Source organism: Dreissena polymorpha, chromosome 1, assembly GCF_020536995.1.
Source record: "Dreissena polymorpha isolate Duluth1 chromosome 1, UMN_Dpol_1.0, whole genome shotgun sequence".
Classification (NCBI taxonomy): Eukaryota; Metazoa; Mollusca; class Bivalvia; order Myida; family Dreissenidae; genus Dreissena; species Dreissena polymorpha.
Genome location: NC_068355.1, coordinates 121,483,477 through 121,499,086, shown reverse-complemented (window position 1 = coordinate 121,499,086; position 15,610 = coordinate 121,483,477). Strand labels below are relative to the sequence as shown.

General features: G+C 32.7%; 1 protein-coding gene across 4 annotated transcripts; it reads right to left on the bottom strand.

Annotated features, from left to right (window-relative positions):
• Positions 1–459: 459 nt before the first annotated feature.
• LOC127847407 (uncharacterized) lies at positions 460–15,135 on the bottom strand. Of its 4 annotated transcripts, XM_052379304.1 has the most exons (6): positions 15,024–15,088; positions 10,355–10,470; positions 9,604–9,724; positions 8,073–8,585; positions 4,843–4,930; positions 460–3,670 (listed from the first exon to the last, which is right to left on the bottom strand). In XM_052379304.1, the coding sequence occupies exons 4-6, from the start codon at positions 8,547–8,549 to the stop codon at positions 3,234–3,236; spliced, it is 1,002 nt and encodes a 333-aa protein (XP_052235264.1). In that variant the 5' UTR covers positions 8,550–8,585; positions 9,604–9,724; positions 10,355–10,470; positions 15,024–15,088; the 3' UTR covers positions 460–3,233. The 4 variants fall into 4 exon arrangements, with proteins under 4 accessions (XP_052235264.1, XP_052235244.1, XP_052235254.1 ...); XM_052379284.1 differs by lacking the exons at positions 9,604–9,724; positions 10,355–10,470 and having other exon boundaries at positions 15,019–15,135; XM_052379294.1 differs by lacking the exons at positions 9,604–9,724; positions 10,355–10,470 and having other exon boundaries at positions 15,024–15,134.
• Between the last annotated feature and the right edge of the window lie 475 nt (positions 15,136–15,610).

Below are 15,610 nucleotides of genomic sequence, written 5' to 3'. Positions count from 1 at the left end.
AGCATGGTAATCAGGAACATGCGAATTTTTCATTTTGTAAAACATAATGAGTTTGTGTTTATTTCGCCTAGATTCTAAAGATTCCCAACCGATTTCTGATTGAAGTATTTCAATAGATACTAGTTTTGTTGTGCCAGTAGCAATTCTTGCTGCTTCGTGTTGAATTGTTTCGAGCTTATATTTTTCGGACTGTGTGCAATTGTCGAATAGGATGTCACCGTATTCGAGAATTGGACAAATAAACGAGATGTATATAGTTTCAAGGGATTGTCTATCAAGTTTGAAATTAAGTTTTCTTATTACGTTAATTCGTATCCAACACTTTTCTTTTATATAATTTAAAAGGGTTGACCAATTTAAATTTTCTTTAAATACATTCAATTATTTTTCGTACTAATACTCGTATCGTGTATGTTAAAGTGTATGAACATATTTGTTAACTTACAACAATTGTACATACAATTTTATAATTTTATTTCAGCAAAGAGAATATAATCATGGTAATATGTAATAAAGATTCACAGAGTTCATCACGCTTGTTACATTCTTTACATATACAAAAGACGGAATGAAGACGTAATACTCTTTATATATATATATATATATATATATATATATATATATATATATATATATATATATATATATATATATATATATATATATATATATATATATATATTTATTTATTGATCAATACACAATACACTTACACGCATGGAGTAATAACAACGAACATACAAAGAAAAAACAATACTACAAACATATGACGAGAGTCTTACATGAGACTGTAGCAAAATAATAATTTAGTACAATTCGAAAAATAGAATAAATCATAACATGCATATTCAGACTACAATTTTAAATTAATTATGTTAAAAATACCTATTCCAAATCGGTCTAAAAGTTTCTATTTGATTTTTATTGAAAGCAATTATCTCCTCAATTTTGAGCCTATTCTGAAGATATGTTATAAAATGATTAATATTGGGTATATTGTTCTGGCACTTACTTCTAAAAATATATAATTTTGCCAACAATATGATAAAATTAACAATCTGTGACATGTTCGAATGACCTGCTGAAACGTTACAGAAGCTTATATGTTCATAGTCAAAATATGAAATAAACGGCAAATTCGCTGTTAGTTCGATATACACTTAAACACCGTTCCAAAAATGTTGAATTACAGGACATTCCCAAAACATATGCACATTCGAATCTACTTACATACTACAAAAATCACAAAAATTGGATTGTGTTAAACCACATAACAATAGATAGCTATTGTTTGGAAGAATTTGCATAATATATTTATACTGGAACGATCTTAGCTTGGTATCATGTGTCAGTCTAAATGGTTGAATAAACAATGTATTCGTTTCTAATTCTATATTAAAAATAGTTCCCATTTCGCAATTGCCTTAATTGGACTGATTTGCTTTGTTAGTACGAGTGTTTGGTATACTAATTTGCAGATTCTAGTTGACTCTGAAATTAATGAGAGTAAATATTCTTGCGGTTGAATACTAATGTTTTCAGATTTCAGCTTTTCTTTCCATTCTAGTGGCACACTTTTTATAAGACTAAAGTATTTCAGGAAATCTCTGGTATTTAACCCGTACAAGTTTTGTAATTGCTAAAAACTATAAATTGCCTTGTTCTATAGTCGTATATTTGTTCTACATCATTGATTCCTTTAATATGCCATTCTTTATAGAAAAATAAACCGTGTGAATTTTTTATAAAGGAATTATTCCAAATAATTTATTTTCCGATTTGTGTGATGTTATTTTGCGCGTTGACCTTATTCCAGACCTTGAATATGTCCTTTACAAACACTGATCGAATGTTTAGTGTGTTTATATCGTCAGGTTTGATGCGATTTTTTAACAATAAATAATTACCATACTTTTCTAGAAAAATACGGTATAATTTGGTTAATTTTGATTCAGGTTGATGTATAAATCTATATCAATCATTTTCAAACCCGCATTTTCATATTCCTGTATAATTTGATCACGTTTTATCCTGTCGGGTTTATCATTCCATACACATTTGAAAATAGTTGTTTTTAAGGTTTTAATTTTATTTTCGTCTGGTCTTTCTAAAACTGTAAATGGGTATATAAGATTCGGTAATGCAAAAGTTTTGATAACCGTGATTGTTCCTATCAGTGAAAGATTTCATTTTCTCCATTTATGTAAACAGTTTTCAAATTCTTGAATTTTATTACATATATTGTGTTCAGTCGTTAAATTAGTATTATTGTATATTGTTATTCCTAGTGTGGTCGCGCTTTCACAGTTGCAATCAGATGTTTTATGTGGACAAAACTTTACATTTCTGTTTATAAGTGCACCTAATTTCATTACAGAGCATTTATTGTTATTTAATTTTTAACCGGATATAGTGGAGTAATTTTCAAGGGTAATAATTAAAAATTCAAATGACTTTTCACTGCCGTCAAGAAGAAAACAGGCATCATCGCGAATAATGTTTGTTTGAGTTCGATGTTGCCTATGTGAATTCCTTTCATATTTGTATTATGTCTTATATGGTTAGCTAGTAATTCACTGCATATGATAAAAAGATAGGGCGAGAGGGGACAACCCTGCCGTTCTCACTTTTTGATGTCGAAGAATTCAGAAAAATACCCATTATTAATTACACAAGATTGTGCATTATTATAAAACAGTTTCACCCACTGTAATAAAGACTGGCTAAAGCCCATGCTATCTAAACATTTGTACATAAAACTATGGCCTAAGCTATCAAAAGCTTTCTGAAAATCGGAGAAAAATATCAATCGTAATAATCTTACGTATTCGTAACAATATCAAAAAACGACGTCGTTTAAGCGTTACGTTCGTGTACCTCACCTTTTGATGTTACGTCACATTATCTCAATTATGCCAAGATGTAACATATTACATATGTAACAAATATATGAATCCAACATAATATAATACATTCATAAAACTGTACATTGCAAAAATTTAACATAACCGATGTGGGTCTATTTCAAAACGATATTTATATAACTAATTATTGTCGATCATCAAACATGTATTTATAACTAAAATATCAATAGTATTAGATTTCAATGCCATTATTGCGATTGTACGGGTAAGCAAAAACTTATGCGGAGTTTCAATTGGTTCACTGTCCCATTAAGTTACCACGCTAGCAATACTCGCCTTTACTTTTTTAAAGTACCTCGGTGCGCACGCTCAGTCTAGCTTAACTCCCGAAAACGAAGTGAAAGCATGGCCGTAAATTGATGGAAAGCCTTTCTTCAAATTGTTCTTCGCGTTGTTCTGCAACCAGAGTTGTTGGCCCTTGTCCATTTTAACGATCACTGTTTGGCTGCCTCCGCCCCACCTACGGCCTGCTGCGAAGAAGATATTGGCGTTCGTTTTGTAAGTGCCTCTAGAGAGCGTGAATGATACGATCAAGTTGTGTTTGAGTGGTGGGTGTAATACGTTTGCAGAGAACAAATACGTGCCACTAACTGGCGCTGTAAAGACTCCGACTTTGGGATTATACCCGTTGCCTCTGTTCAGGATGGCATTCTGGAAGATAATTTTCTTGCCGAAGACAACATTCTTTTGCGATTGTGTCATGACGGCATAAAAAGCTATAGGGGAATTCTTCCGACAATTGGGACCTGCAACGATATGCAAATGAAAACGTCGAATATAATTTAATAAAATACAATAACATAAATCAGTACATCTATAATTTCTTTAGTTCAATCATTTTCTCTAAATCTATTGAATACCAGTATTCGCAGCATGTTGATGATGGATGCATATTTGTCATGAGCTTTGATGATTAATGCATATTTGTAAATAGCTTTCATGATAAATGCACAGTTGTCATTGGCTTTGATGATATATGCATATTTGTCACGAGCTTTGATGATATAGAGGATATTTGTTCATGTCAGTGTAAGATCGTTTATTATTTCGCGAGTGATCAAATAAAATATATTTTCACGAGTGGCGCAGCTGACACGACACTGACATGAACAAATCTTCTGTTTCTTGTATACCCCCTTTTCAAGAAAATAATTAACAGCGGTTTCCCTATCGCTGAAAAGTTACCCGTTCTCCCGTGGCGTGCCTTAATACGCAAAATTACGACGAAATGACTTCACTTTTCCACTTAAACTCTTTTACAATCTAAATAAACGGTGAAAAAGCATAAAATAAAAAGAAAATTTGTTTGAATCGGTGGAATATGGATTTTATTTCACTCGTGATCATAAAAATCTTGATATGATAATCTAACGAAAAAAAAAAAATTCCTTAAAATTTATTTTCACCGATGAAACAACCATTTTTCACTGCTGTTATTTCACTGCAGAAATGTCATATTTTATCATTAGGTATAAAATAAACATGCTTATTTGTAATGAGCTTTGATGATAAATGCATATTTGTCATGAACTTTGATGATATATGCATATTTGTCATGAGCTTTGATGATATATGCATATTTGTCATGAGCTTTGATGATATATGCATATTTGTCATGAGCTTAGATGCTAAATGCATATTTGTCATGAGCTTTGATGATATATGCATATTTGTCATGAGCTTTGATAATATATATCAATATCTGTCATGAGCTTTGATGATATATGCATATTTGTCATGAGCTTTGATAATATATATCAATATTTGTCATGGGCGTTGATGATATATGCATATATGTCATGAGCTTTGATAGTATATATCAATATTTGTCATGAGCTTTGAAGATATATGCATATTTGTCATGAGCTTTGATGAAAAATATCTATTTGTGGGGTGCTTTAAATCTGTCGTAACTTACCGATACATGACAAACTCTTGATAAGCGCCTGTTGTTGCTTCACGGTGGTTTCCAGGGCACTTAGCCGTTCCTCCAGGTCATCGCAGTCCTGCAACGAGTAGATTAAGCGTGATAATCATTGAACATTGCTCTGGGAAAACTGGGCTTAATGCATGTGCATACAGTGTCGTCTCATATGTTGCCTGTGCAGTCTGCATACTTTTTGCTTTTATGTTATTGTTCGTGTAAAGGAAGTCTCTCCTTGGCCAAAATCCAATTTAGGCGGAAAGTGTCGTCCCTGATAAACCTTCGTGGACTGCACGGGCTAATCTGGGACGAAACTTTACGCACATGCATTAAACCCCATTTTACAGAACACGGCCCATATACTAAACGCGACCCTGTGCAACGTGTAAAACAAATCTCGCAATACATTTAAAAAGCGTCGATACCATCCAACGATAATATTTTTTGTTTAATCTGACAAAACATAGTAAATTCATTAAGAGATGTTATGCGTTTTGAACCCATTGACTGAACATGGCTTTAAAACCGATATGTATATGTATTTTAGAGGTCTGAACGCAGTAAACTTATTTGTATAAGTACATAATGAAAAAAATAACCCTCTACTATTTTAACAGGATAGTGTTCACCAAATAAACACAACTTTATGAATGATTATGATTAATGTTCTTTAAAAATATAATAAATAACAAGTAAAGAATGCATGCATGTGGATGCATTAATTAGAACACATATATGACATTTATCCACATTTAATTTAATTTTAATTTAAGAAAATATTTGCATTTGCTTACCGGATTAACGCCATGGTCAGTTCAAATTTGCATCTGCTTTTATTACATTATTTATTTATAGTACATTATTTTGAAGAAGTAAATAGTTTTTATTGAGATTCATCGGGTTCCAGAGCAACAATCGGCTTCACGGGTCGAAAAACTACCCGCGGGTCCGGGACATTTAAGTAAACGATAACGGATTGGGTCGCTCGTTTAAGAATGGGATGACTATTAAAGAACCTAAAAAAGCATTTAAAGCATTTACAAATTTAGTTGTTGTCTATACCTTAACAGTAAGAGAAGCTTTAATTTATGTAAAAGAAGTTAAATACGTGCCGTGTATCGGTTGAGTCAATTAATGGTGTTCAAAGAAGCACATTTGTTCCAGTCATACAAATATTTTTTCAACAATCCTGCTCACACTTAAAACATTGACATTCTTTAGTATTTTCATTTTAAGCATAATTGAATAACTTAAATTTATATAAACTATATTACTTCTTTTTAATGTAATAGTTCAAAATTCTAAAAAAGACCGTTATGTTTTGCGCTAAAGAAAAGGCTGTTTAAATGTAGTCTTATTCAAATACTTACGACGTCGCGCTCAGTACTGGCGTCAAGTTACGTAACGTAAAAAATACGGAAAATTAATTTTGACGTTAAGGTTTATTTTTAGCCGTTGACTCTTGATTCTTTTTGTTGATATGTAGCAATTATTATTCCGAATTTTAAAGTTTACAAATCAAAACACACATAATTGATTGATCTTTTCGACGAGATAAATATTGATTTGGAGACATGTTGCAGGACAACTATATTTCTGATTAAACTGAAACAGCCTTTATCTATTTACAATTACTGTTTAATTGACTATTTTATCTTAAGTTATATACCGTAAGGGATTTTATGAATGAAAGTGCAATGTTTGTAACAATTATGCGAGGCAAACACTTAAGAATAGAATAGCATTTTTCTGCATTTCATCGTTGTATGAACTATCGGGAAAAATACGCCTAATTTATGCAACGACGGCGTTTATGCATAGTCAGTTAATAACAACTGCCAAACTAGTATCAGAGATGGGGGAGGCACTATAACCACTAACCAGTAATAAGTGCCCATGATCAATTCTTATAATTACAACACAAAATGATCTCAAAGCTGAAATTCTATCGTGGTAAGGGTCATAAAACTCCTTTTTTAATCTAATTACTTACCTTATACATCATATAAAGATATTTCCATTGATAAAAATAGAACTTTTTACCACTGCTTATTAATTTTGAATCATTCATTCCTTTAAATGGATATATATGCTTGAATTTTGTACCCGGAAAAAGTTTTTCATTTTTGGACGTCCATTACATGACAGCTAGACATTTTCAAAGAAATAATAACATAATTTACGTACGTTCGATTTATAAAGGAACCATATCATTGGTTTCAGCTGTTCAAGAACTTTTAAAACATATGAAATATGATTAATCAGCAAATAACTATCCGCTTGAACATACTTCTAATATACCAATAAAATATAAAACAAAAAATCTTACATTGTTTTCTTATGTGAAACATGCGCCTCCCTTAACAAGTTCTTTTTCCGTTACCGTTGTTTTTCATATCACGATAAAGGGAAATGACGAAACGTCAGTAACGTCTATTTTCCAGGGGAAAAACGGTATACAGACGGACGCTGTTTCGTTTTGAAATCAATTCGCTGTAGATATTTGTTACCAGGGCTTAATTTAAAGCGTTTTTTTAGCAAAACAGCAACAACTCTTAGTTCCCGATTTTAATCAAATTGCCGCGAATTTTCCCAATTCAAAGGGACCCGGACCCATTACCAAAATGGTGAAAAAAACACACTGGCTTGTGAGGTTGCTTAGCAAAATGTCTACATATTGTAAACTTATGCAGCTCCTCAATACGTTACAATTCGCTTAATTATAGGAAACGGACTGCAAATCCGCGGATCGCGAATTAAATTCACGCGGAGTTTACTATGGCTTGAAATTATTTAACAGCTGTTTTCACCGAACATCTTGTTTAAATAGGGCAGTTGACACTATCAGCCGCATGGGCGCTAAGTACAAGTATCAAGCCAGCTCACACTTAAAATGTTCAAGCACGTTAACTCATCGCAGGGCTTCTTTTCCTTATTTAAAAATAGCCGTTTTTCACAATTTTGGGAAATTCGCGTCTCAAATTTTCACCATTCCAAGAAGTTCGCGACTCAAATTTGCATTTTTTTTAGAAAGTTTGCGACTCATTTTTTTCGCAAAATTTACAACAGTTCGCGACTCATTATGGGGGTGGAGGAGGGGTCAAGGCCGTTTCACACAAACGGAAAAAAGCCCTGTATGGCCATTATTTGACTTAAAGTCTGAAACACTGTTGAAAATCAAAATAAATAAAAACAAAAACAAACAAAAAGCAGACAAATTCTACCGAGTCATCATAGTCATCCGAATCCTGTTCTCGCAGTACTAGTGGTACTAGTGGTGGTGTTCGCGGTACTAGTGGTACTAGTGGTGGTGCTCGCGGTACTAGTGGTACTTGTGGTGGTGCTCGCGGTACTAGTGGTACTAGTGGTGGTGTTCGCGGTACTAGTGGTACTAGTGGTGGTGCTCGCGGTACTAGTGGTACTAGTGGTGGTGCTCGCGGTACTAGTGGTACTAGTGGTGGTGCTCGCGGTACTAGTGGTACTAGTGGTGGTGCTCGCGGTACTAGTGGTACTAGTGGTGGTGCTCGCGGTACTAGTGGTACTTGTTGTGGTTCTCGCCTTAGTACTTTCATTGATGGTTGTTTTGGTTGCGTTGGTACATATAAGTTTCTTGGTTCTTGTTTGACTGTTCTACTTCTATAGGACAGTCCCATTGCAAGAAGGACGTGCAGGCATAGCGTCATTAGGACCAGCGGCGACATGGCGACTCAGAGAAACAGTTCTTGTCTCAAAGATACCTGCGAATAAGACGTGACAAGCTGTTCTCAGGGTTTTTCATAGCAATTTTTTTAAAGTAGTCTGGTTAACTTGGGAGATTTTTATCGATTAAAGTGGAAAATTGTGAATTTATTTTCGACAAAAAGGAGCAAATTGGAATTTTGCATCCACAAATATTAACACAACAGGTCTTTTCCTGGTCATTTTAGGGAAAAAAATCATATAAATTCTAGTTATATATTGTGTACGATGTTTAAAAAATAAAATTTAGGTTTAGTCTCATAATCATAAGTAATAAGACACTACTAACTTTCTAAAAAAATGTTTGTTTTTTGGGAAATTTTGAATTTTTATTATGATTTCCGTTTGGGATCTGGTCCGTTTTACGGCCTATTTTACATAGCAGAAAACCCCCTGGTTCTTAATATTTTATTCTGACTGCATAACATTACAAACAGAGATCATTTCCGTGAGCCAAATTTATCGTTGCTCGGCAATTAACAATCGCTCAATATATTTTCTTACAGTGTGACTGTCAAACCATGTTACAACTTTTTTGTCATAAAATTAGGGGAATCGACGTTTTCAATATTATCGGTATCTATGAGTGAACAAATTTGTGCAGTGTAGATGTTCGATTATTTAACAAGTCGGTTAATTCACAATACCCGATTTAATTTTCCGAATAAAAATTATGCAAACAGCTTTGAATGGCATTTTTCAAGTAAAGAATCATTTGATTTATTAATTAAATAGATTTTGCCGATCTTCCCGCATGTGTCCAGACTTCGGACACAGTCAAGAGGTACCATTCATACTAACACTTTATAATGTTTAAACAACATGTAATGGTACCTTTTTAGGGGACAAACGAGCTTCAATCAACAGCAGGCCGTCAACAGACTTAAGGTAAAAATATAGGAAAATATAAAGGAATTTTTGCATCAAAATATAGGAGGTATGGGCTTGTCTTGGGTTAAAATATAGGAATTTTATGGTAAAAAGTAACGTTCTAGAGATATGTAGAGAACTTCTTACTTTCTTGTTTTCCGTCAATAATCATCAAATTTATGTTTTACTTAACAAAACAGTCTCTCATCTTCACCACCAAGGCAGATATACTGATGCAGCAACACACTGTGGTCATCAATGTGGACACCTGAATTTTTTTAAATAAATAGTTAACAATCAACAAAACACAAAACATTATTAAACATAGTTTTACAACCTTACATAGTAGTGCAAAAAAAACATTGATAATGAAATTATTGAAACCGAAAACATGAATCACGTACATGTAGTATCATATCATTGTATATAATATAAATTATGTATTCTATGCACATTAAAATTCCTATACACTCTATTCAATCAAAGATTTTTTTGTAAGCTTCTGCATATAAATCTATTTGAAATTGAACATCAAAATAATTAATTTAACAAAAATGCACTGAGTTATTTATACCAATTGTGAAACAATCTAATCTCATGGGTATCAGACACACAATATTAGATGCATATCTTAAAAACAAGAATACGATGCTATGGTATACATGTACATGGCAAAATGACAATAAAACATCTCAATAATCAGCAGATATACCTTGAGTATACGGTACAAGATTTACAATGCCCTAAAAAATTTAAATAATTTACAATATGCAAAAGAATTGGAGGCCTGTAGATACGCTCAATTCCATCTAAGATCAGGAAGAGCATTAAATATCCCCTCAGAAGAGCATCCCTATGGAAAACCCTGTTACAGCTATCTGCTATGATTTGTTCTCACCTTTGAAATGGTTGTATTTTTCTTCAGCAAAGGTGTCCATATAGATATCACAATGGTGTACAACAGCACTCCTGCAAGATGGCGATTCTTTGGAAGAGGAGGGACAGCTTTTTAAACTGTAAATTAAAATATCTAAAGGCAGTATTACTTCATAAAAGTATTTTTTAAAGAGGAAATTTTCAAAACAAAAAAGAAGAAAAAAAGTCAAAAGAATAGGAAAATATAGGAAATATAGGAGGTTTTAAAAAATATGGGTACATTCTCCAAAATATAGGAAAATATAGGAATATAGGAATCAGTTGACGGCCTGCAACAGTGTTTAGGGGGAAAAAAATTCGGGGCCCGTCAGATAGGGAACAACGGGGTTATACGGCAAAATGGGAATTTTTATAAAGATTATTACATGATTATGTTCATCTGTTTTATAAAAGAAATGCTGTTTGTTTTGTTTATGCGTAGTTGTTGTATTTTACACCTTCTGTAGGATTTTCATCATCATGAATCCTATTTTTTTTATATAATGATACTTTATTTTCCTCGTCCATAGGTATGTGCAGGTCGAGGTCATCCTGCTCCATACCGTGCATACATTATTGTGTATGTATGATTAAACAGTGTTGTAACCAATTGTTAGAATAAGAATATAATATTCTTATAGATCTTCGTACATGGAATATACCATGTACAAATGTTTAAACATCTTAAAAAAGCAAATAAAGTTTATTGTAAAAAATGAAGAGCAAATGTTATGTTTTGTAAAGCAGATGCACAAACTATTTTCATTGTGGAAGTATAAAAAGCTTTGGACTAGTGACAATTTATTAAGTACTGGTACATGGGATCTTTCAAATGGTTGATTGTGGAGATTTTAAAGGATAAATGATGTTCATATTATGATAGTGGGTCAGCAAACAAATTTACAGTTGCCCAAGACTGTAGTTCTGTTTAATGACACTTAACATTGTTTTGGATTTTAAAAGACATAGTCAGGCTCATTCTTAGACCTTGTATAGATGGAACTATCCCCTTTCTCTGGCATAGGTATATATATTTTTTCAATTCTATCATAAGAATGTTTATATCAGTCATATTACTTTTTGTACTTCCCAATTTTATTGTTTTACAACTTATTTCTGAGTGTTTTTGCACATTTTGTGCACATAAAAATTCAACAACATAATTCACAATTCTCTGTGTAAAACAGCAATCCTAAAACAGATGTTTTATAGTTTCCTCATTTTCTTTACAAAAAGTGCACAGATTATCTTGCAAAATGTTCATTTTATACAACAGAGATTTAGTTCCTAGGCATCACTTATTTCCTGGAAATATTTAAAACAAGATTATGTACTTTTTTTCCATTCAATTTTATTGAAAAAATGTATTCCACTTTGCTTGGCAAGTCGGTATATCAAAATTGATAATAAAAGTTTTATAAACATTTCGGTTTGGGTTTTGCATAAAAACTATGCTATTCAAATAAGACGATATAAATGCACATTCTGTATTTGGCTTTTTAATATCTTGGAAGTCAGAAAGACTGAGAAAATTCCTAACAGTTCTAAACAATCCTTCATAAAATAAGAAGTTGATCTTTGTGCCAATATAATTCTCTAAAACAGATTGTTGTAAAAATTGTCCAGAGGTGTTTACAATATCCCTTACAAATCGAATTCCATTGTCATACATGTATTCATTATATATACTACTAAGACCTATTTTAAAATTGTGGTTATAAATTAAAGGCATGTTAAGTGTATCTTCACATTTGCATGTAAGAACATCTGAATAATAAATAGTTACATTACTAAATAATTGGTTAATATTACTTTTAATTCAATATATGAAAATATCATTAACCAGATTTTATGATCAACGTTATAAACTTGCTGATGTCATTATACATGTATATACTAGCAATTTAGAAATAAATGCAATGCGTTTTTCCGTATCTTACGATTTCCTAACTTGGAGCGCTTGCGTGTAACGTCATCACGAGAAGGGAATCGTGCGATACAGCAAACTTGAATTATTTTATCCATGGGATAGTGCTTGTTCCTCATTGAACATTTAACATAAAGCATGCATTTTCATTTAATATTTAAAATTTAATAACAATAAAACACTCGTGTTTTGCCTTGTTTAGCAGAAACTGAATCGAAATCCTATCACAATTTATCACACAAAAAACGGGTATCATCCGATGACCGTGTATCGAACGGTTAAGGAAACAAGTAAAACAATTCTGAATTATTGCAAACAAAGCCGCAATAAACGATTTACCCGTTAAGATTTATTTAATTCCTACGAAAGCCTATTAGTACCACTTAAAATATAAAAAAAAAGTTCAAAGTCGTAATAACGCAAAAAAAGGCATTACTAAGCAAATAAACACGTAAAAACGCAAACAAACGCAATATAACGCTAATAAAGGCGTTTAAACGCTAAAAAGGCGTAATAACACCAAACTTAAAGGCGTACAAACGCTAAAAAAAGGCGTTATGACGCTAAAAATGGCATTCTTACGCGTAATGCGTAATAATGCCAAACTAAAATTAAAAGGCGTAAAAACGCTAAAAAGGACTGGTGTTTTAACGCCAAACACAAAGGCGTACAAACGCTTAAAATGGCGTTATAACGCAGACTAAAAGGCGTACACACGCTAAAAAAGGCGTAATAACGCCAAACTTAAAGGCGTAAACACGCTAAATAGTCGTACACTCGCTAAAAAAAATGCGTAATAACGCAAATTTTAAAGGCGAACAAACGCTAAAAAAGCGTAATAACGCCGTTTGTACTATTTAAAGTGATGGCTTCTTTGAAGACATTCAAACCAAAGCGTTATGAGTACATTTTAGTTTATTGGATTTGAAAAGACGATATCAGTCTTTCTGGAAATCGTCTCTCAGAGCAAGAATAGGATAACACGCCAGTACGATAATGAAAACGCGATACGACATTGTGATGGTGAAAATGCGACATTACGATGGTGACAACACGAAGTTATATCGCATTATCGTGATCGTACCGTCGTAGTTTCGCCTTTTGTGTTATTGCAATCGAGCTAGCAGTATTGTGATTGCGCGTTTGCATCGTAGTGATATCGAGTTTTGCGTTTAAGATCTACCCGTTCATAGGCAATATCCATATCAGGATTGCGTACATTTGTCCGTTTGCAGTCAAACAATAATTAAATCTTTGTAATCAATTTAATTTTTAAGAAACGTACAGTTGAAACTCAAATTTTTGAAATCATATACGCAAAATATCTTTTTTTCAAAGGTATTTCTTGTTCAACATAACCAGAGATAACCCATTTTCAGTTAAAATTCAGTTTGAACTTATGTCGTTCGTAATACGATAATCATACGTTATGCTGCTAGAGCAATGAAATTGTATAAACATATATTAACCAGCATGTACACGTGCTCGTCTGGAAATTTTGGTTCATTTGTACGTATGCACAGTTATGGCATATATTTAGCAAAAGGACTGTAAAACTGTGTACCATAACGCCTTTTTTTTAGCGTTTTTACGCCTTTTTATAAATGTTTGTACGCCTTTAAGTTTGGGGCGTTATTACACCCCTTTTTTAGTTTTATTACGCCTTTATTATCGTTATAATGCGTAAAATTTCGTTATTACGTATTTATTTGTGTAGTAATGCCTTTTTTTGGCGTTATTACGACTTCGAACTTTTTTTTTAAATTGTAATAGGTACCAATAGGCTTTCGTAAATTCCCGTTAAATCCATGTCAAAATTGTTTATTTACAGCGTGCTAAACCATGCAAACCCTATAGTTTCATACACAACAAAAATTGCATACACTACACGCCTTCTTTAACTGGTATCGAGACGTCACATCCGACAAGCAAAAGTTCTCGATTGTTATAGGCATACGGCCAACAAAACTTTGACAATTCGATTTACTGAACATATTTATACAAACTGAAACAGTTATTAAAGCCACACACCTTGAAATAAAATACATATTAATCAAAACATATAGATGCAATTTGAAGGCTTGCAAAATTGTCGTTAAATCTATAGCCTAGTTAGCAAGTAATTTATTATTTTTCAAACGGTACCGCTTTTACAACCGAAATTAGGATTTCTATACGTATACGTCCATTTCGACAAACGCGCTTATTTTTTAGTTTAAAGCGCAAAAAAACGGATTCCTACCTTGTAACCTTCAGATATATTCTTATTGGCATAGATAAATTAAATCTATAGCATAGTTAGCAATTAATTTATTATTTTACAAACGGTACCGCTTTTAAAACCGAAAGTATGATTTCTAGACATTTACGTCCATTTCGACAAACGCGATTATTGGTAAGCTTTAGGGCCTAAAGCGAAAAAAAGTCGGATTTCTACCTTGTTAGCACGGTGCACGATATACATTCTAATTGGCATAAATAAAATATGTTTCTTATTTATACTTAAATTCACTATGCCAAATAAGTTGTAAGGTTTTAAACTTTGTTATAACTTATATTGACAATTTTAGAAGTTTCTGATGTATAGACTATTGGTAAGTCTTCTTTTGAGCAACAAGAACACATACAAGTGCTCAACAATTTCAAAAACATAAACGGGCCATTTGTTCAAAGAAAATATTGGCATGTAATATATGTAACTATCTATAAAATATTCTCACCGTACTTAAAATGTCCACATGAAGTTTCGACACACAAGTTTTCTTCTTGTACAGAACACTCGTAAACAAAATGGCACCGTTTATGACGTAATGCAGGTATGACGTAGGCGTAATCGCGTCACACTGTTTGGCGAAAAAACTAACATTTATCATGTATGTATATTACTTTAAACGATAATTCGTAATTGCCGCGTTTTGTTCGTAATAGCGTTCTTCAAAATTATACTTATGGTTCATTATGATATGTTTTACCTGTCGGTCTTTATTAGTTAGATTCTAAACTTACTTTCTATCGGGTCATGCTTTGAATGTGTGACATTATGTTTGTGAACACTCGTGGAACTGGCAACGTTATCTGTTCCGACAGCCGATAATTTGGCAAGTTCTGTATTTTTAAGCAATTAATGTTACAAACCGACTCTGGTTAACATTGAATGCCACATTTATGCTAGTATCCATTTACCAACGCGTGATCAACGAAATGTAGCAATGTACTTGCCCCGTCCGCCGACCTAATGCTATCAGAAATATACATGGACAATTAACCACTTCAGTCGTGAAAATTCTGAAATAGAAAAACACAGCTTTATTA

What these genes read in the sequence shown, in the direction of transcription:
- LOC127847407 (XM_052379284.1), bottom strand. Translation starts at nt 8,549, where the DNA reads ATGTCGCCGCTGGTCCTAATGACGCTATGCCTGCACGTCCTTCTTGCA. An exon ending in CGGATGACTATGATGACTCG is followed by an intron (nt 4,931 to 8,072) that starts GTAGAATTTGTC and finishes TACTCGTTGCAG; the next exon opens with GACTGCGATGACCTGGAGGA. An exon ending in CAAGAGTTTGTCATGTATCG is followed by an intron (nt 3,671 to 4,842) that starts GTAAGTTACGAC and finishes ATATCGTTGCAG; the next exon opens with GTCCCAATTGTCGGAAGAAT.